This window comes from Leucoraja erinacea, chromosome 1, assembly GCF_028641065.1.
Source record: "Leucoraja erinacea ecotype New England chromosome 1, Leri_hhj_1, whole genome shotgun sequence".
NCBI classification, from domain to species: Eukaryota; Metazoa; Chordata; class Chondrichthyes; order Rajiformes; family Rajidae; genus Leucoraja; species Leucoraja erinaceus.
In genome coordinates, this window is record NC_073377.1 from 134,055,112 (window position 1) to 134,077,727 (window position 22,616).

Consider the following 22,616-nt stretch of genomic DNA (forward strand, 5'->3'; position numbering starts at 1 on the left):
GCCAAATATAAAAATGAGGCGCTTCTAAGTGCAAGTCTTAATGGGTAGATAAAAATATGTGATCTATGACTTTGAAGACAGTAGATGCTCAAAGAGTCATTTTGCATATGTAGAGGATATCAGACCGTAGAGGATATCAGCAAAATCCCAGAAATAGCCGTAGCTTGGGAATTGGAAAAGAGGAAGGAACTCGGGAAAATTACAGCCACAGGAAAGGGCAAGTGAGCAAAAGTCTGGAAACAAGTCTCCGGGTCCTGATTCCTAATAACTCAGAACTCCACTTTGCACGAAAGAAAAATAGAATTGAGGAAAATTACAATCTGAAAGAAGTGGGAATTTAATGAAAAAATAATTAAATGAACTGAATAACTTGAATTACAGAACTTTGATTAAAGGAGGATCTAATTTGTTCGATGTGCAATCACACTGTCAATAAATTGCCATGTAATCCAAATTGTATTCATGGATTTAGGTTTTTTTTTCTGCTTTGCGGTCTACAACACCTGCCTGAAAGGTTCCTTTCATAAGATCACAAAATTCAAACAAATTAGGAAGATTGTTCTGCTTATCTTTCAGGAAATGCCAATATATTGAAGCCATAGCAGACTGCAGTGAAGTACACAAATCATGACTGTAGTCCAGATGTCAAGCACTGCCACACAGGGCGGATTATCTGGATATTGAGGGGATAGAATCACTTCCAGTTTTAGTCCATGAAGAAGTGCCAAGTGTTTCTTTCTATGCAAAATGAGTGCAGTCAGTGGCATAGAAACATAGAAAATAGGTGCAGGAGTAGGCCATTCTGCCCTTCGAGCCGGCACCGCCATTCAATATGACCATGGCTGATCATCCAACTCAGTATCCCGCCTTCTCTCCATACCCCCTGATCCCCTTAGCCACAAGGGCCACATCTAACTCCCTCTTAAATATAGCCAATGAACTGCCCTCAACTACCTTCTGTGACAGAGAATTCCAGAGATTCACCACTGTGTGAAAAATGTTTTTCTCATCTCGGTCCTAAAAGACTTCCCTCTTATCCTTAAACTGTGACCCCTTGGTCTGGACTTCCCCAACATCGGGAACAATCTTCCTGCTTCTAACCTGTCCAACCCCTTAAGAATTTTGTAAGTTTCTATAAGATCCCCCCTCAATATTCTAAATTCTAGTGAGTACAAGCCGAGTCTATACAGTGTTTCTTCATATGAAAGTCCTGACATCCCAGGAATCAGTCTGGTGACCCTTCTCTGTACTCCCTCTATGGCAAGAATGTCTTTCCTCAGATTAGGAGACCAAAACTGTACGTAATACTCCAGGTGTGGTCTCACCAAGACCCTGTACAACTGCAGTGGAACCTCCCTGCTCCTATACTCAAATCCTTTTGCTATGAATTCTAACATACCATTCGCTTTCTTCACTGCCTGCTGCACCTGCATGCCTACTTTCAATGACCGGTGTACCATTACACCCAGGTCTCGTTGCACCTCCCCTTTTCCTAATCGGCCACCATTTAAATATTAGTCTACTTTCCTGTTTTTTCCACCAAAGTGGATAACCTCACATTTATTCACATTATACTGCACCTGCCATGCATTTGCCCACTCACCCAACCTATCCAAGTCACCATGCAGCCTCCTAGCATCCTCCTCACAGCTAACCCCCCAGCTTCGTGTCATCCTCAAACTTGGAGATGTTGCATTCAATTCCCTCGTCCAAATCATTAATATATATTGTAAATAGCTGGGGTCCCAGCACTGAGCCTTGCGGTACCCCACTAGTCACTGCCTGCCATTCTGAAAAGGACCCGTTTACTCCTACTCTTTGCTTCTTGTCTGCCAGCCAGTTTTCTATCCACATCAATACTGAACCCCCAATACCGTGTGCTTTAAGTTTGCATACTAATCTCTTATGTGGGACCTTGTCGAAAGCCTTCTGAAAGTCCAGATATAACACATCCACTGATTCTCCCTTATCCACGCTACTAGTTACATCCTCGAAAAATTCTATAAGATTCGTCAGACATGATTTACCTTTCATAAATCCATGCTGACTTTGTCCAATGATTTCACCACTTTCCAAATGTGCTGCTATCCCATCTTTAATAACTGACTCTAGCAGTTTCCCCACTACCGATGTTAGACTAACTGGTCTGTAGCCTCGTTTTCTCTCACCCTCCCTTTTTAAAAAGTGGGGTTACATTAGCTACCCTCCAATCCTCAGGAACTACTCCAGAATCTAAAGAGTTTTGGTCTAAAGAGGCATGGTCCACAACAGCCAACTCCTAGTGAAATCATGAAAGCTGCACGATTTAGACTGAGGAGGCACAAGAGAATGCAGATGCTGGAGTCTGTAGTAAATAAAGGAGAGCATCTGGAGGAACAGCGGGTCAGACTGCTTCTGTGAAGGGAAACGGTTTGGGTCGGGACACTTCATCTAGATTGGCAAATGTCAGTTTGGCTAGACTGGCTAGTTTGGCCAGTCTGATGAGGAGTCCCGACCAGAAATGATGACTGTGCACTTCCCTCCATGGGAAGTCTGAAGAAGGGTCCCGACCCAAAACGGCACCCGCCCATGGTTCAGTTACTCCAGCACTTTGTGGGTTTTTTTGGTAAACCAACATCTGCAGTTGCTGATTGCTACATTTCTTTCAACAATTCCTTTTTAGGAGTATTTTTTTTTTGGCGGGATGTTTTTCCCATTTGACATGTTCTAGCTGTTACACATTGGGCTGAAGATACAGAAGCTTGGAAGCGTGCACCACCATACTCAGGAACATCTCCTTCCCCTGTTATCAGGCTTCTGAACGGTCCCTCCCCTAAGCTAGGGTACTGTTCGATTCACTTCCACCCCATTGTGCATGGGATATGGGGAGAAGACAGGAACGGGGTACTGATTGGGGATGATCACAATGAATGGCAGTGCTGGCTCGATGGGCCGAATGGCCTACTCCTGCACCTATTGTCTATTCTCCTGCCGAATGGCCTACTCCTGCACCTATTGTCTCTGACATGTTCCCAATGTTGGGCTAGTCCAGAACCAGGGGCCACAGTCTTAGAATAAAGGGGATGTCATTTAAGACTGAGGTGAGAAAAAACGTTTTCACCCAGAGAGTTGTGAATTTATGGAATTCCCTGCCACAGAGGGCAGTGGAGGCCAAATCACTGGATAGATTTAAGAGAGAGTTAGATAGAGCTCTAGGGGCTAGTGGGATCACGTATATGGGGAGAAGGCAGGCAAGGGTTATTGATTGGGGACGTTCAGTTATGATCACAATAAATGGCGGTGCTGGCTCAAAGGGCCGAATGGCCTCTTCCGGCACATATTTTCTATGTAATCTACATTGTGAATGTCCCTCCACAGATGTGGGCTGGCCCACTGAGTTCCTCCAACTGCTCAACATTTAGGCCCAAGTTGGCACCATGGCATTAAATTAGCACAGCATGAGGGTTGACATTATGATTGATCTTTTCTGTGCACATTCATCACAAACCATTTGGGTGTCAATTTGCCTCAAAGTCCAATTTCACAGTCGTTATCTCAAGTTAAGATGTGTATACGACTGAACCGGGGGGAAATTTCTTCACACTGAAGTTTGTGAATCCTTGGAATTCTCCATCCCAAAGAGCTACAAATATCAGTTTATAAGCATGTGCAAGGCTGTGATGAACTAGTTATCAGCTGCGAAGTAAAACCAGGGATATAGATTAGGGCAGAAAACAAACGTAATGTGGAAGACTAGCCAAGATCTTACTGAATGGTTGAACAAGCATGAGATATCACAAGCCTTCGTCAGCCCCTGTTTCATGTTCTCAGGATTTTGTCTGCACTCAAGGTTTTGCAGAATATTAACTCTTCCACTGGGAAGTCGTCCCCATAATTCTATGTTCTCATTTGCATGATCCAGTTTTTGTGAAATCCCAACTTGACCCCAGAACTACCTCAGTCATTTAACGTTTGACTTATTTTCACAGATAAACGTTGTTTGCCCTGCCTTATGCATTCTACACTCTTCCATTATGAATTGATCTCAACATTATTTAATGTGCCATTACTTTACACCATATATTTAGTTATTTCTGCCATCACACCAAGCACGAATGTGTGCTTAAACATCCCACTAATAATATCAACATAAAATCCTCAGATGATTTTATTAATTCAGAATGTTTTACCAGAGCGAAATAAGTATATACACTTGCACTGCAAGCATATTCCACACATCCGAACCCCACCAAAGTCCCATCATCTCAGTAATAAAACAGAGTACAATGTCTAGAAATGCTTTCTCTTCATTTGAAGACTTGATTAATACTCCCAAGATCCCAAACTCTGGTGTTTTTTAACTTCCCTTTCTTGGACCCGGGTTCGATCCCGACTACGGGTGCTGTCTGTATGGAGTTTGTACGTTCTCCCTGTGACTGCATGGGTTTTCTCCGAAATCTTCGTTTTCCTCCCACATTCCAAAGAGGTACAGGTTGGTAGGTTAATTGGCTTGGTATAAATGTAGATTATCCCTAGTGTGTGTAGGACAGTGTAAGTGTGCGGGGATCGCTGGTCGGTGCATACTCGGTGAGGCAAAGGGCCTGTTTCCGCGCTGTATCTCAAAACTAAACTAAATTAAACTAAAATTCTGAATAAAATCTTCTTATTCACTATTCTGGCACGAGATATTTTCCAAATGCTTGTGTTTTCCTGGTCTTTCAAACTTGCATATCTGCACAATTACTGGAGCAAAGTCTATTAAAATAACTGACATTGTATGTAGATACCTGTACATCTTTATTTCAACTAGAAAAGAAAATGAACTGGATTCTAATTATAATGCATTATTTGGGCCTGAAAGATGAGTAGAGAATACAGATTATGAAATATTAATGACTTGCTCTCTATTATCTGTGGTATCCAACAATATTATTATTTTTACTGTTATTATTAAACATTTTCCGAACCCATTCTCAACACGTTTTATTTAAATTATATTACACCCACTGGAGTTAATGATCATTATTGCCAATTTGTGGATTTGTACCTAAAGAGACTGAGAGATATTAATGTGCTAAATTAGCGATGTTGTTGCATAAATATAATTCCTAAAATATCTAAAAGACATATGGTAGGAGCTATTCTGTTTCCTAATTTTGGAAATCTGCAGCCCTTACGATAATAAGTACGGCGCAAAAAAGGTTTTGAGTCTACAACCATATACGCAATATAAAATTATTTAATTCCTAAACGGAAATTACACAAACAAATTATTCACCCCTGCTCATTTTGCATTTTTATTAAAGGCCAATTTCACCCCCTGTGTCTTTATTCCTGAGCCATATTCATAATGTTTTAAATATCCTATTATCAACATCAACTTCATGATTCATAATGATTCGTAATTTTCGCCCTGTCATTTTTCATAAAGTAAGACAAAAGATAAAAATATCACTGATTGTTAAGATTTTACAGGAACAGAATAGGTGAATAAATCTAATTTAATTATTTGGGTACAAGGAACTGCAGATGCTGGTTTACAAACCAAGACACAAAGTGTTGGAGCAACTCAGAAGGTCAAGCACCGAGTGCGGGGGCTTTGTTTCACAGAGGCCCAGGAGCCTTTGGAGGGGGAGGAGTACCCAATCTGTAACGTTCCATCACATTTCAAAATAAGTGGGCTTGAGGAAGCCACTGATTGGTGGAAGTGGACTAGAGGAAGCAATTGATTGGGAGTCAGATCCCTGCTGATTTCTTACAGCATTTTGTATTGTATCCTGGGCAAGGGGGGAGAATGAGGGCCAGGGCAGTTTACTGTTCTGGATGTCAGATCTGGGAAGTCATGAAGTTTGATAGCCTTCCAGACGTCCACATCTGCGCCAGGTGCGTCGAGATGGGGCTCCTAAGGGACCGTATTAGGAACCTGGAGCAGCAGCTCAATGACCTCTGTCTGGTCAGGGAGAGTGAGGAGGTCATAGAGAGGAGTTATAGATAGGTGGTCACTCCAAGACCACGGGAGGCAGACAAGTGGGTCACGGTTAGGAGGGGCAAGGGGCAGAGGCAGGGACTAGAGAGTACCCCGGTGGTTGTACACCTTGGAAATAAGTACTCCTGTATGAATACTGTTGGGGGGGGACAGCCTAACTGGGGCAACGACAGCGGCCGGGCCTCCGGCACAGAGGGGTAGTGAAATGAAGAGGAGGGCAATAATAATAATAGGGGACTCTATAGTTAGGGGGTCAGATAGGCGATTCTGTGGACGCAGTCAGGAGACCCGGATGGTAGTTTGCCTCCCTGGTGCCAGGGTCTGGGATGTGTCTGAACGTGTCCAAGATATCCTGAAATGGGAGGGAGGGGAGCCTGAGTTTGTGGTACAATGACATAGGTAGAAAAAGAGAAGAAGTCCTGAAAGGAGAATTTAGGGAGTTAGGAAGAGAGTTAAGGAGAAGGATCGCAAAAGTATCAATCTCAGGATTACTGCAGCAATCTACTGCAGAAGTACCTACTGGAGAAGGGGCGGTGCTGGACCTCCTGTTAGGAAATGAGACGGGTCAGGTGGCAGAGGTATGCGTTGGGGAACAGTTCGGGACCAGTGATCACAATACCATTAGTTTCAATATAATTATGGAGAGGGTCAGAACTGGACCTAGGGTTGAGATTTTAATTGAAGAAAGGCTAACTTTGAGGAGATGCGAAAGGATTTAAAAGGAGTAAATTGGGACAGTTTGTTTTATGCGAAAGATGTGGAAGAGAAATGGAGGACATTTAAAGGTGAAATTTTAAGAGTACAGAATCTTTATATCCCTGTTCGGTTGAAAGGAAATAGTAAAAATTGGAAAGATCCATGGTTTTCCAGGGAAATTGGACACTTGGTTCAGAAAAAGAGAGAGATCTACAATAATTATAGGCAGCATGGAGTACATGAGGTGCTTGAGGAGTATAAAGAATGTAAAAAGAATCTTAAGAAAGAAATTAGAAAAGCTAAAAGATATGAGGTTGCTTTGGTAAGTATGGTGAAAGTAAATCCAAAGGGTTTCTAGCTATATTAATAGCAAAAGGATAACGAGGGATAAAATTGGTCCATTAGAGAGTCAGAGTGGACAGCTGTCTGCAGAGCCAAAAGAGATGGGGAGGCCAATTCTGGAGTATGGTGTACAATTTTGGTCGCCTAATTATAGGAAGGATGTCAACAAAATAGAGAAAATACAGAGGAGATTTACTAGAATGTTGCCTGGGTTTCAGCAACTAATTTACAGAGAAAGGTTGAACAAGTTAGGGCTTTATTCTTTGGAGCGCAGAAGGTTAAGGGGGGACTTGATAGAGGTCTTTAAAATGATGAGAGGGATAGACAGAGTAGACATGGATAAGCTTTTCCCACTGAGAGTAGGGAAGATTCAAACAAGGGGACATGACTTGAGAATTAAGGGACAGACATTTAGGGGTAACATGAGGGGGAACTTCTTTACTCAGGGAGTGGTGGCTGTGTGGAATGAGCTTCCAGTGAAGGTGGTGGAGGCAGGTTCGTTTTTATCATTTAAAAATAAATTGGATAGTTATATGGACGGGAAAGGAATGGAGGGTTATGGTCTGAGCGCAGGTATATGGGTCTAGGGGAGAATACGTGTTCGGACTAGAAGGGTCAAGATGGCCTGTTTCCGTGCTGTAATTGTTATATGGTTATGGTTATTAGAGAGTCAGAGTGAACAGCTATCTGCAGAGCCAAAAGAGATGGGGGAGATATTGAACAATTTCTTTTCTTCGGTATTCACCAAGGAGAAGGATATTGAATTATGTGAGGTAAGGGAAACAAGTAGAGTAGCTATGGAAACTATGAAGATCAAAGAAGAGGTATTGACACTTTTGAAAAGTGGATAAGTCTCCAGGTCCTGACAGAATATTCCCTAGGACATTGAAAGAAGTTAGTGTAGAAACAGCAGGAGCTATGACAGAAATATTTCAAATGTCATTAGAAACGGGAATGGTGCTGGAGGATTGGCGTACTGCGCATGTTGTTCCATTGTTTAAAAAGGGTTTAAAGAGTAAACCTAGCAAATATAGACCTGTTAGTTTGACGTGGGCAAATTAATGGAAAGGATACTTAGAAATAATATATATAAGCATCTGGATAAACAGGGTCTGATTAGGACCAGTCAACTGGAAGGTCTTTGTGCCTGGAAGGTCATGTTTGACTAATCTTCTTGAATTTTTTGAAGAGCTTACTAGGGTAATTGATGAGGATAAAGCGGTGGATGTTGTCTATATGGACTTCAGTAAGGCCTTTGACAAGATTCCACATGGAAGGTTCGTTAAGAAGGTTCAATTGTTGGGTATTAATGGTGGAGTAGCAAGATGGATTCAACAGTGGCTGAATGGGAGATGCCAGAGAGTAATGGCTGTTTGTCAGGTTGGAGGCCGGTGACTAGTGGGGTGCCACAGGGATCTGTGTTCGATCCCCTGTTGTTTGTCATATACATCAATGATCTGGATGATGGTGTGGTAAATTGGATTAGTAAGTATGCAGATGATACTAAGATAGGTGGTGTTGTGGATAATGAAGTATGTTTTCAAAGTCTACAGAGAGATTTAGGCCATTTGGAAGTGTGGGCTGAAAGATGACAGATGGAGTTTAATGCTGATACGTGTGAGGTGCTACATCTTGGCAGGACAAATCAAAATAGGACGTGCATGGTAAGTGGTAGCGAATTGAGGAATGCAGTTGAACTGAGGGATCTAGGAATAACTGTGCACAGTTCCCAGAAGGTGGAATCTCATGTAGATAGGATGGTAAAGAAAGCTTTTGGTGTGCTGGCCTTTATAAATCAGAGGGGGAGGGAGGGAGAGGGGAAGCGAGAGGGGGAGAGGGGAGGGGGGGGGGGAGAGGGGGGGAGGGAGGGGGGGGGGGGGAGGGGGAGAGAGAAAGGAGGGGGGAGGGAAGGAAGGGGGGGGGGAAGAGAGAAGGGGAGAGAGAAAGAGGGGGGAGGGGGAAGGGAAGGTAGGGAGGGGGAGGTAGAGGCGGAGGGGGGAGGGGAGGAGGGGAGGGGGGAGAGAGGCAGAGGGAGGGAAGAGGGGAGGAGGAGAGAGGGGGAGAGAGGGAGGAGAGGGGGGGAGGAGAGGGAGGGGGGGAGGAGAGGAGGGAGAGGAGGGGGAGGGAGAGAGAGGAGAGGGGGGGGAGGGGAGAGGGGGCGGAGGAGAGGGGGAGGGGGGAGGGGGGAGAGGGGAGGAGCGGGGAGGGAGGGGAGGAGGAGGAGAGGGGGGGGGGGGAGAGAGGAGGGAGAGGAGAGAAGGGGAGGAGAGAGGCGAGGGGAGGGGGGGAGGGGAGGAGGAGAGGAGGGCGGGGGGAGGAGGGGAGGAGGAGAGGAGAGGAGAGGAGGGAGGGGAGAGGAGGGGGGGAGAGGGGGAGGGGAGGAGGGAGGAGAGAGAGGGAGAGGGGGGGAGGAGGGGGAGGGGAGGAGGAGGGGGGGGGAGGGGGAGAGGAGGAGAGGGGAGGAGAGAGGAGGAGGAGGGGGGGAGGGGGGAGAGAGGAGGGGGGAGAGAGGGGGAGGAGAGAGGGGGAGAGGGAGGAGAGGAGAGGGGGAGAGAGGAGCGGGAGGAGGAGGAGAGCGGGGGGGAGGGAGGGAGGAGGGGGGGGAGGAGAGGGGGAGGGAGAGGAGGAGGAGGAGAGGGGAGGAGGCGAGGAGAGAGAGGAGAGGAGAGAGGAGAGAGAGAGGGGGAGAGGAGAGGGGAGGAGAGGGGAGGGGGGAGGAGAGGGGAGGAGAAGGGGGGGAGGGGAGAGGAGAGGGAGGGAGAGGAGGGAGGGGGGGAGGAGGAGGAGAGAGAGAGGAGAGGAGGGGGGAGAGGAGGGAGAGGAGAGGGAGGAGGAGAGGAGAGGGGGGGAGGGGAGAGGAGGAGAGGGGAGGAGGGGAGAGGGGGGGGGAGGGGAGGGGAGGAGGGGAAGGGGGGGGGAGGGGGGAAGAGAGGGGAGGGGGGAGGAGAGGAGAGGGGTGAGAGGAGAGGAGAGGAGAGGGGGGGGGGGCCAGAGGGGCGAGAGAGCAGGGGAGAGTGAGGAGGGGAGAGAGGGGGGGAGGGGAGGGGAGGAGAGTATGTGAGAGGAGAGGAATGAAGAGGGGAGGGGGAGAGGAGGAGAGGGAAAGGGGAAAGGGGGGAGGGAGGGAGGAAGAGAGAGGGGAGGGGGAGGAGAGGAGAGGAGAGGAGAGGGGAGGGAGGAGAGGGTTACAGTAGGAGGGAGAGGGAGGGCGTGATACGAGGGTAGAGGAGAATAGGAGAATGAGGGGGGAAGAGAGAGCGAGGGAGGGAGAGGAGGAGAGAGAGAGAGAGAGAGAGAGAGGAGAGGAGAGGAGAGGGAGGAGAGAGGAGAGGGAGAGGAGAGAGGGGGGAGAGAGAGGGAGAGGGAGGAGAGGAGGGGAGAGGGAGGAGAGGAGGGGAGGAGAGGAGGAGAGGAGGAGAGGAGGAGAGGAGGGAGGGAGAGGAGGAGAGAGAGGAGAGGAGGGAGAGAGGAGGAGAGGAGAGGAGAGGGGGAGAGGGGAGGAGGAGAGAGGGAGAGGAGAGGAGGAGGGGGGGAGAGGAGGGGAGGGGAGGGGGGGAGGGAGAGAGAGAGAGGGGAGGAGAGGAGATGGGAGGGAGGGAAGAGAGAGGAGAGGAGAGGGGAGAGGGGAGGAGAGGGGGGAGGGGAGAGGGGAGGGAGGAGGAGAGGGGAGGAGAGAGGAGAGAGAGGAGGGAGGGGAGGGAGGAGAGAGGAGAGGGGAGGAGGAGAGAGAGGAGAGGGAGGAGAGGAGGAGAGGAGGGGAGGAGAGGGAGGAGAGTGGGGGGAGAGGAGAGGAGAGAGAGAGGGAGGAGGAGGAGGGGAGAGAGAGGGGGGAGAGGAGAGGAGAGGAGAGAGGAGGGAGGGGGAGGAGGAGAGGGGGAGAGGGGGGGTGAGAGGGAGGGGAGGAGGAGGAGAGAGGGGAGGAGGAGGAGAGGGGGAGGAGGAGAGGAGAGAGGAGGAGGGGGGGAGAGGAGAGGGAGGAGTGGAGAGAGAGGAGAGGGGAGAGGAGGAGGAGGAGGGAGGGAGATGAGGAGGGGAGAGGAGGAGGAGGAGGAGGGGAGAGAGGAGGAGAGGAGAGGGAGAGGAGGAGGGAGAGAGAGAGGAGGGAGAGAGAGGGAGGAGAGGAGGAGGAGAGAGAGGGAGGAGGGGGAGAGGAGAGGGGAGGGAGGGGGAGGGGGAGAGGAGAGGGGGAGGAGGAGAGGAGAGGCAGGAGGAGGAGGGGAGGAGAGAGGGGGGAGAGGGGGGAGGAGGAGAGGAGGAGGAGGGGGAGATGAGGGGAGAGGAGAGGAGAGAGGGAGGAGGGGGGGGCGAGGAGAGGGGGGAGGGGAGGGGGGGAGGAGAGGAGGGAGGAGGGGAGGGGGGGGGGGAGGAGGGGGGAGGAGGAGGAGAGGTAGAGGAGGAGGGGAGGAGGAGAGGGGGAGAGGGGGAGGAGAGGGGGGGAGGGGGGAGGGAGGGGAGGAGGGAGAGAGGGGAAGGAGAGGGTGGAGGAGAGAGAGGGAGGGGTAGGGAGAGGAGGGGAGAGGAGGAGGAGGGAGAGAGGAGGGGGGGGAGGAGGGAGAGGAGGGGGAGGAGGGGAGGAGGAGGGGGAGGAGAGAGGGGGGAGGGGGGAGGAGGAGAGGGGGGGAGGAGAGGAGAGGGGGGAGAGGAGAGAGAGGAGAGGGGGGAGAGGAGAGGGGGGAGGAGGGGAGGGGAGAGGAGAGGGGGAAGAGGAGGGGGGAGGAGAGGAGGAGGGGGAGGAGAGGAGGAGGAGAGGGTAGAGGAGGAGGAGGGTAGAGGAGGAGAGGGGAGGAGGAGAGGGGAGAGGGGGGGGAGAGAGGGAGGAGAGGGGGGGAGAGGAGAGGGGGGGAGAGGAGAGGAGGGGAGAGGAGAGAGGGGGGGGAGAGGAGAGGAGGGGGAGAGAGAGAGAGACAAAGGAGGGAGGGAGAGGGAAAGAGGAGGGCAGAGAGAGGGAGAGGGAAAGATAGAGGCGAGTAAGAGAGAGACAGAGAGAGGGACAGAAAGGAGAGGGGGAGAGGAGAGGGGGAGAGGAGAGGAGAGGGGGGAGAGGAGAGGAGGGGACTTCGGAGGAGAGGGAGGAGGGGAGGGAGGGGAGAGAGAGAGGGGGAGGAGAGGAGGGAGGAGGGGGGAGGGGAGGAGAGGGGGGGGGGGGGGAGAGTATATTAAAAACATGAATTTCTGGCTTGAAGAAATGGATCAACAACCAGATTGGTAAATGATGGAAAAGGAAGACTGTCTACCTTTTGAAATTGGTCCGATCATATTTGCCCCCACAAAACTGCACAAAAAAAACTATAAAGAAAACCCCATAATACATAGTGGAACACTATGCCTTCCCATTGTAAATAATCCTTTATTCAAATCATCCTTTATGGACAAAGGATTCACACAATGGAAAAATTATGGAATCAAAAATATAGGACATCTTTATGGGAAAGGCACTTTTCTTTCATTTCAAGAGTTACAACAGAATTATGGACTGCACTCAAATAATTTCTTCAGATATCTACAAATTAGAGATTATGTTAAATCTAATACACAAGTCTACAGGAGTAGGGAATCAGAAATTCTTGATGAATGTTTGAACAAACATCCTAATACTGAAAAACGAATAGCTTATATTTATAACACCCTACTAAACAACGAGGTACCACTGACCGAACCATATAGATACAAATGGGAAAATGAAATAGGTCACCTTATAATGAAAGATATGTGGGACGAATGTTTACAATAATACATCAATGTTCATTAAATGCCAGACATACTTTAATACAATTCAAGGTCTTACATATACTACACTACTCTAAAATAAAACTAAATAGAATCTTCCCACAAATCTCTCCTATTTGTGATAAATGTCTACATCTAGAGGCTAATTTAACACACACGTTTGCAAACTGTATAAAACTTAAACATTTCTGGACTGATATTTTTGAAATAAGTTCAGAAGTTATTAATACAAAACTGGACCCAGATACAAAATTAATAATACTTGGAATATCAGAACAAAGTTTAACACTCACAACAAACCAAACAAATTTCCTCGACTACAGTATAATAATCGGGAAAAAATTAATATTAAAATTTAAAATTTTGGAAAGGCCCTACGGGGTTATACACAATTAAAATGTGGATTACAGAAATGTCGGAGACCATATACTTAGATAGAATTAGACTTGTCTTAATGGACAAACAAGATCTTTTCGATAAAATCTGGGCTCCATTCATTAACCCTCTGAAGGGATAGATTGGCACAGCACGAGGACCCAACTGAAACTTGAACTCAGGATCAGATGAAAAGCTATACTTTATAATCTACAAACCTATCTCCATTGACGTATTAAAGGTAATCCATTCCACCTCCTTTGTTTTTCTGGGGTTTTTTTATTTTTTATTTGTAACTTTCTACCCTCTCTTTCTCTCTTTTTCTATAAAAAAATAAAAACACTGGATGCAGAAGTAATTGATAATTGAAAATTTTAATAATGTATGACTGATGTATATGAAAAGTCTTTTTACTATAATATGTAACTATACTTTATAATATGTCTACTAATAAAAATATTTAAAAAAAAAAAAAATTCTCTGTCAATTTTCATCCACGGGAAAAATCCTCGGCACACATGCGTCGGAGGGGAGCTCTGAGCGAGGTGGCCAAAAATGACGGCCGTAGGTGGCGGCGTACTCTCGGAAACCGCAGCACAGAAAGCCAAAACCGGTCAAGAACAGAGTTTTAGTAATATACTAGACCAAGTGCAGACCCGTTGGGTCTGTTTCCCCAACAGCGTTTGCGGGGGATGGGGGGGGGGGCGTGAGGTGTGAAGAGGGGAGGGTGGAGGAGGAAAACGCGATAGATTTGGAAGGGAAAGGAGAGAGCGCGGTAGGGGGTGAGAGATGGGGGGAGAGAGATGTGGGGGAGGGGGGGGATGGGGAGGAGGGAGGGATGGGGGAGAGGTGTGGGGAAAAAAAGAGGGGAAAGAAAGAGTCAGGAGAGAGAGAGAGGAGGGGAAGGGGAGAGAAGTGGGAAGAGTGGGGAGGGAGGTGGAGAGGGGTAGGGGGAGTGATGGAAGAGGGACAGAGGGATAGGGGGAAGGGGGTGGGGGGGAGAGAGGGAAGGGGGGAGAGAGGGAAGGGGGTGGGGTAGACAGGGAAGAGGGGGGGGGGGGAGGAGAGAGGGATGGGAGAGGGGGAGGAGAGAGTGGGAGAGAAGTGAAAGAGTGGGGAGAGAAGTGAAAGAGTGGGGAGGGAGGGGGGGGTAGAGGGGGGTAGAGCGGGGAGTGGTAGAAGAGGGACGGGGAGTGGTGGAAGAGGGACAGAGGGGTAGGGGATGGGGTGGGGGGAGAGAGGGGGAAGGGAGGGGAAAAGAGAGGGGTGGGGGTAGGAAAGGCGTGGGGGTAAGGGGATAGAAGTGGAAGAGTGGGGAGGGAGGGGTAGGGGGAGTGGTGAAAGAGGGACAGAGGGGTAGGGGATGGTGTGGCGGGGGGGACAGAGGGGTAGGGGGAAGGGGGTGGGAGAGAGGAAGAGGGGTGGGGAGAGGGAAACATAGAAATTAAGTGCAGGAGTAGGCCATTCGGACCTTTGAGCCTGCACCACCATTCAATATGATCATGGCTGATCATACAATTCAGTATCCTGTACCTGCCTTCTCTCCATACCCCCTGATCCCTTTAGCCACACGGGCCACATCTAACTCCCTCTTAAATATAGCCAATGAACTGGCCTCAACTACCTTCTGTGGCAGAGAGTTCCAGAGACTCACCACTATCTGTGTGAAAAATGTTTTCCTCATCTCAGTACTAAAGGATTTCACCTTTATCCTTAAACTGTGTCCCGCTTGTCCTGGACTTCCCCAACATCGGGAACAATCTTCCTGCATCAGACAAATGCAATTCAGGACTTTTCTCTTCACAAGCAAAGTCAGAATGACGGTTAGTGAAGAATTCGAACAATCGCTGAACGTTCAGATGCTGCGCGCGCCTCCTGCACCAAAGGGGGGGGGAGCGTGTGTCGTCACGCACAAAGATCTTGTAGCGGTGAGCTCCGCTATAAGATCTTTGGTCACACACTAAGCTCGCGCCTCCACAAACAGATGAGCGTCTTCTTGAATAGAGAGTGCGTGGCTGCCTCCACAAACAGTCACACATACTGTGGACCCGCCCCCCCACAAAAAATATTGTGTGAGGAAGGGGGGGAGGGGGGTGGGGGGGAGGGGGAGGGGGAGGGGGGAGGGGAGGAGAAGGAGGAGAGGATGGGGGGAGAGAGGTGGGGGGGAGGGTTGGAGCGGGTGTGCATGAGTCGAGAGAAGAGAGAAGGGCAGAGAGAGAGAGAGAGGCTGGAACAACAACAAAAAAGCTGGATAAACTCAGCGGGTGCAGCTGGACCAAAGGAAAAGGGCAACGTTTTTGGCCGAAACCCGGAAGAAGGGTTTCGGCCAAAAACGTTGACCATTCAATTCGCTCCATAGATGCTGCCGCACCCGCTGTGTTTATCCAGCTTTTTTTATGTCGACCATCGATTTTCCAGCATATGTAGTTCCTTCTTAAAGGCAGAGACTGTGCACGGTAAGGGAATGAGGAGGGAGAGGGGGAAGAATGTGGAGGGAGGGGGAGAGTGGGATGGGTGGGGGGGAGGGGTGCGGGGAGGAGAGAGGGGAAAGAGTGTGAGGGGGGAGGGGGGGAGAGAAGTGGAAGAGTGGGGAGGGAGGGAGGGAGGGAGGGAGGGGGGAGAGGAGGGGTAGCAGGAATGGTGGAAGAGGGGACAGGGGGAGTGGTGGTGGAAGAGGGACAGAGGGGTTGGGGAAGAGGGGTGAGGGAGAGAGGGGAAGGGGGGGGGAGACAGGGGTGGAGGAGGGAGAGGGGTGGGGTAAGGGGGGGGGAGAGAAGTGGGAGAGGGAGGGGAAGGGGGGGGAGTGGAAGAGAGGGACAGAGGGGAAGGGGTGCGGGGGAGAGGGAGGGGGGGGTGGGCTAGAGAGGGAAGGGGTGGGGGGAGAGAGGGATGGGAGAGGGGTGAGGAAAGGGAGAGGGGGGAGGAGAGAAGGAGGAGAGAAGTGGAAGAGAGTGGGCAGGGAGGGAGGGGGTAGCGGGAGGGGTGGTGGAAGAGGGACGGGGAGTGTGGTGGAAGAGGGACAGGGGTAAGGGGAAGGGGTGTGACAGGGAAGGGTAGAAAGAGGGGTAAGGGAGGGAGAGGGATGGGGGAAGAGGAGAGAAGTGGGGAGAGTGGGGAGGAAGGGGTAGAGAGACTGGTGGAAGAGGGACAGAGTGGTAGGGGAAGGGGGTGGGGTAGAGAGGGAAGGGGGGTGGGGGAGAGAGAGAGATGGGTGGCAGAGGGAGAGGGGTGAGGAGAGGGACACATAGAAACATAGAAATTAAGTGCAGGAGTAGGCCATTCGGCCCTTCGAGTCTGCACCGCCATTCAATATGATCACGGCTGATCATCCAACTCAGTATCCTGTACCTGCCTTCTCTCCACACCCCCTGATCCCTTTAGCCACAAGGGCCACATCTAACTCCCTCTTAAATATAGCCAATGAACTGGCCTCAACTACCTTCTGTGGCAGAGAGTTCCAGAGACTCACCACTATCTGTGTGAAAAATGTTTTCCTCATCTCAGTACTAAAGGATTTCCCCTTTATCCTTAAACCGTGTCCCGCTTGTCCTGGACTTCCCCAACATCGGGAACAATCTTCCTGCATCAGACAAATGCAATTCAGGACTTTTCACTTCACAAGCAAAGTCAGAATGACAGTTAGTGAAGAATTTGAATAATCGCTGAGCGTTCTCTATGGCAACAATGTATTTGAGCATTGGGCATTATGACATCACACGATGGAACGTTCACCAGGGGCTGGGCTCCTGCAAAGGCATATGTAAATGAATCCATTCCGATTGGCCATCTGTGAGCATTGGGCATTGTGACATCACACAATGGAACATTCACCAGGGGGCTGGGGCTGGGGCTGGTGCTGCTTCTATGGGTGAGAAGCCTGTTTATTTTTGAAATATTGTGGTGGAGGGGAGGGGGGGGGTGAAGGATTTGATTAAAAAAGTGTACTTAAACACGACGAAATGTAATGAGGAGCGGATACTTAGAAAGAAAAGCGAAATCTCTACCGAAATGGAAAAGACGTCGGCGATTCTGCGTCCGGTTTCAGAGTTGCAGCGAATCAAAGGAAGAAACGTGGCCGGAAGCCGTACATGCAAATGGATCCATTCCGATTGGACGTCCGCGAGCGTCGGGCATCGCGATTGGACGTCCGCGAGCATCGGGCATTGTGACATCGCACGGCGGGAACGAATCGAAAGGCAGGAAGGGATCCGTACGGCAGGCGGTCGGATGGGGCGAGAGTTTTAAAAGTATACTAGACCAAGTGCAGACCCATTGGGTCTGCTCCCCCAATGGTGTGATCCCCCAACCCAATATTCCACCATGCACCCGTCTCCTCCAATGGAACTGAAGCCGTTCCCAAAAGTAAGATTCCAGCACTGCCCTGCCTCCCTCAGCAGTGGATTTAAAAGAAAATCCAATGGCACCTACCCTGCCTGCTGCAGCAGTGGAAAGTTCAGAGTGTTCCTGTCTTGCAACTTTGTTTCGAAGTGTGTTGGTAGCTGACATGTAAATGGAGACATGTAAATGGGGGGGGGGGGGGGGGGGGGGGGGGGAGAAGGATTTGATTAAAAACGTGCACTTCAACACGACGAAATGTAATGAGGAGCGGATACTTAGAAAGAAAAGTGAAATCTCTACCGAAATGGAAAAGATCTCGGAGATTGAGCGTCTGGATTGGGCGTGGCAATGAATCAAAGGAAGAAATGCAGCCGGCAGCCGTACATGCAAATGAATCCATTCCGATTGGACATCTGCGAGCATCGGCCATTCCAATTGGACATCTGCGAGTATTGGGCACGAATTGAAAGGCAGGAAGGGCGCCGGACGGCAGTCGGTCGGATGGCCCCAGAGTTTTATAGATAGATAGATAGATAGATAGATAGATAGATAGATAGATAGATAGATAGATAGATAGATAGATAGATAGATAGATAGATAGATAGATAGATAGATAGATAGATAGATAGATAGATAGATAGATAGATAGATAGATAGATGTCAACAAAATAGAGAGAGTACAGAGGAGATATACTAGATGTTGCATGGGTTTCAGCACCTAAGTTACAGAGAAAGGTTGAAGAAGTTAGATCTTTATTCTTTGGAGCACAGAAGGTTAAGGGGGGGGACTTGATAGAGGTCTTTAAAATGATGAGAGGGATAGACAGTGTTGACGTGGATAAGCTTTTCCATTTTGAGAGTAGGGAAGATTCAAACAAGAGGACATGATTTGAGAATTAAGGGACAGAAGTTCAGGGGTAACATGAGGGGGAACTTCTTTACTCAGAGAGTGGTAGCTGTGTGGAATGAGCTTCCAGTGGAAGTGGTGGAGGCAGGTTCGATTTTATCGTTTAAAAATAAATTGGATAGGTATATGGACGGGAAAGGAATGGAGGGTTATGGTCTGAGTGCAGGTAGATGGGACTAGGTGAGAGTAAGTGTTCGACACGGACTAGAAGGGCCGAGATGGCCTGTTTCCGTGCTGTAATTGTTATACGGTTATATGGTTATAAGCAGCATCTCTGGAGAAGGTGAATAGATGATGCTTCAGGTTGGGTTCTTTCTTCACTTTGTGTCTTGTAATTTAATTATTTGCTTGGTAATATTTATTTTCAGATTTATAGTCAAATCACTTTGCAATTGTTATTGGAAATGTATATCAGCATCTCCTGGTGTAGGAAGGAACTGCAGATGCTAGTTTAAATTGAAGATATACACAACATGCTTGAGTAACTCAGCAGGACAGGCAGCATCTCTGGGTAGAAGGAATGGGTGACATTTCAGGTCTGAAGAAGGGTCTGGACCCAAAACGTCACCCCCTCCCTTTCTCCAGAGATGCTGCCTGACCAGCTGAGTTGCACCAGCATTTTGGTCTATTTAGGCAACTACAGGGTTGTTCTTCCTTCAGATCCCTGCCTAATAGAAAGAAACTTGAATTATAGAAACATAGAAATTAGGTGCAGGAGTAGGCCATTCGGCCCTTCGAGCCTGCACCGCCATTCAATATGATCATGGCTGATCATCCAACTCAGTATCCTGTATCTGCCTTCTCTCCATACCGCCTGATCCCTTTAGCCACAAGGACCACATCTAACTCCCTCTTAAATTTAGCCAATGAACTAGCCTCAACTACTTTCTGTGGCAGAGAGTTCCAGAGATTCACCACTCTCTGTGTGAAAAATGTTTTTCTCATCTCGGTCCTAAAGGATTTCCCTTCATCCTTAAACTGTGACCCCTTGTCCTGGACTTCCCCAACATCGGGAACAATCTTCCTGCATCTAGCCTGTCCAACCCCTTAAGAATTTTGTAAGTTTCTATAAGTTCCCCTCCTCAATCTTCTAAATTCTAGCGAGTACAAACCGAGTCTACCCAGTCCTTCTTCATATGAAAGTCCTGACATCCCAGGAATCAGTCTGGTGAACCTTCTCTGTACTCCCTCTATGGCAAGAATGTCTTTCCCCAGATTTGGAGACCAAAACTGTACGCAATACTCTAGGTGTTCAAGAAGGAACTGCAGATGCTGGAAGATCGAAGGTACACAAAATTGCTGGAGAAACTCAGCGGGTGCAGCAGCATCTATGGAGCAAATGAAATAGGCGACGTTTCGGCCCAAAACGTCGCCTATTTCTTTCACTCCATAGATGCAATACTCTAGGTGTGGTTTCACCAAGACCCTGTACAACTGCAGTAGAACCTCCCTGCTCCTATACTCAAATCCTTTTGGTATGAATGCTAACATACGATTCGCTTTCTTCACTGCCTGCTGCACCTGCATGCCTACTCTCAATGACTGGTGTTCCATGACACCCAGGTCTCGTTGCATCTCCCCTTTTCCTAATGGGCCACCATTTAGATAATAGTCAACTTTCCTGTTTTTGCCACCAAAGTGGATAACCTCACATTTATCCACATTATATTTGGCATAATTCATTGAAAAGTGAAGTTGTATACTTCTTATTTTCAGATGTAATAACTATGACCACGATGAACTGACTCTCTCCTTTGCTCTATGTTGTGTTGTCTGTAGGTTTTTCCGTGGGACTCCACAACGCTTTCCTTCGGCATCCCTCCTCCAATATCCAGAACTCTACGATTGCTCCCATCTGATTGCATGAATATCTATTATCTTATCCAAGAGAACCACCTATAATGGCACTGTTCCCGTGCCTGTGCCTCTAAGTTTCCCCCAGGATTCATACAAAACCCTCTCCTAATCCTTCATGCAAACATCTGAAAACACGTCAGATTCCAATAACACTGAGTTCAGCCTCACCATCAGCTCTCTCCTCTACTCCACACTCTCCAGTCACAGTGCTATCTGACATGCAGCACAGTTTGAGTAATTTTTTTAACAAACTAAATAATGACATGCTTGAAGCCAGGAATAATTCCTAAGTAAAACGCAAAGCGTTGGAGTAATCCAGCCGGTCATGTAGCATCTCTGGAGGGAATAGAAAGATGACATTTCGAGTCGGGACCCTTCTTCGGATGCTGCTTGATCTACTCAGTTAGTCCATGTTGTGTTTTTCTCAAGATTCCAGCATCTGCAGTCCTTGTGTCTACAATTGCTGAGGACTTTGGTCCAAGTTGTGTTTATAATTTTATTTTAGTTTGGTTTAGAGAATCAGCGTGGACACAGGCCTTTTGGTCAACTGAGTCCACACTGACAAGCGATCCCCATACACTAGCACCATCCTACACACTAGATTTACAAACTTTACCGAAGCCAATTAACCTACGAACCTTTGAATCTTCGGAGTGTGGGAGGAAACCGGAGCACCCGGAGAAAACCCATGCGTTTACAGGGAGAACGTACAAAATCCGTACAGACAGCACCCCTTAGAAACTTAGAGCACAGTCAGTGGGTCTGTGGTAATGCTTGAAATGTCCAAACTCTTGTATGTCCTGGCCATTATTCCAAACAGCAACAAACATCTTTACTGGCTTTATTTTGCGCCAAACGTTATTCATGTTATTCCCTTTAACATGTATCTGTACAGAGTGGATGGCTGGATTGTAATCATGCATAGTCTTTCTGCTGACTGGTTGGCTCTCAACACAAGCTTTTCACTGTACCTCGGTACACGAGACAATAAACTAAACTCAAGCTCAAACATCGTAGCTGAGTCTGCAGCAATTGGATCACAACCCGAGACAGCTGTAACTTTACATAACAGTATAACTTACCCTTAGGTTGCAGTTCCTTGGGTGTGCTCTCATTCTTCGGACGCTCCATTATCTCTGCAACTCTGTCATTGTATCTGGCTTTGTCATTGTGGAGAACCTTGTATGTCTGGGGAAACACAATCCATCATTGATCACCTATGCCAACAAAAAATGCAGGCAATTGAAAATGTTATGTAGTTTCTGCAAATAATTGCGATAGAAAATCAATCATTTATTTTTATCCTTTCTGCATCATCTCATTCCAGATGCTGCTTCTGCCTAAAAGTTCAGAAGTCAATCAGTAGCTGGATCTTTACCGGTGCTCTCTAAAAAAGGACATCTTAAATAACAATTTCCACATTTAAAAGGAAGGGAGCAGAAATATTCACATTTGTAAAACATTGTTCACTATTTTTTAAGTCAATAAAGCATTCAAAACGGATTGTAGTTAAAGCACATGGATATGCAAGGAATGGAGGGAGATAGATCCCACGCAGGCAGAGGAGAGTAGTTTAATCTGACATCATGTTTAGCATCAACATGGTGAACCAAAGGACCTGTTGCTGTACTGTACTATTCTATGTTCTGTGTTTATGAATTGTACTCACCGTTATCAGTTGTGCATTGTGTTCAGTTTTGGTAATCCTGCTACAGAAAATAAGCCATTAAGCTAGAGAGAGTGCAGAGAGGATTTACAAGGATGCCGCCAGGACTCAAAGGCCTGAGCTACAGGGAGAGGTTGGCAGGCTAGGACTTTATTCCTTGGAGTGTAGAAGGTTAAGGAGTGAACATAGGGGGGTATAAAATCAAGGAGAATAGATAGGATAGATTTAAAAAAAACTTTTTTTCCAAGGATTGGTGAATCAAGAGCTAGGGGACATAAATTTAAGGTGAGAGGGGGAAAGATTTAATAGGAACTTGGGTGGGACCATTCTCACACATATGGATATGCGGAATGACCTGACAGAGGAAGTAATTGAGACAGGTACAATAACATCATCTAAAAGACATTTGAATAGGTACATGGATAGGAAAGGTTTAGTAGGATATGAGCTATACGTGGGTAAATTCAACTAGCTCAGATGGGACAGTTTGGCTGGGGTGAAAGGCCTGTTTCCGTGCTACATGACTCTCTGAATCTATCTTCTGGGAGCAGTTCACTATGATTCGATTTGATTTAAAAGGAGTGAACTGGGACATTTTGTTTTATGGGAAGAATGTAGAAGAGAAATGGAGGACATTTAAAGGGGAAATTTTAAGAGTACAGAATCTTTATGTTCCTGTTCGGTTGAAAGGAAACAGTAAAAAGTGGAAAGAGGGTACACAAAATTGCTGGAGAAACTCAGCG

At 47.9% G+C, this 22,616-nt stretch overlaps 1 protein-coding gene across 2 annotated transcripts in view; it reads right to left on the reverse strand.

Annotated features, from left to right (window-relative positions):
• mgarpa (mitochondria localized glutamic acid rich protein a) overlaps positions 1-22,616 on the reverse strand; it is a 65,442-nt gene that overhangs the window by 24,515 nt on the left and 18,311 nt on the right. For both annotated transcript variants that reach the window (XM_055643475.1, XM_055643467.1), the window contains exon 3: positions 21,290-21,395. In XM_055643475.1, the coding sequence (XP_055499450.1) occupies positions 21,290-21,395 (106 nt within the window). The remainder of the gene's footprint in view (positions 1-21,289; positions 21,396-22,616) is intronic.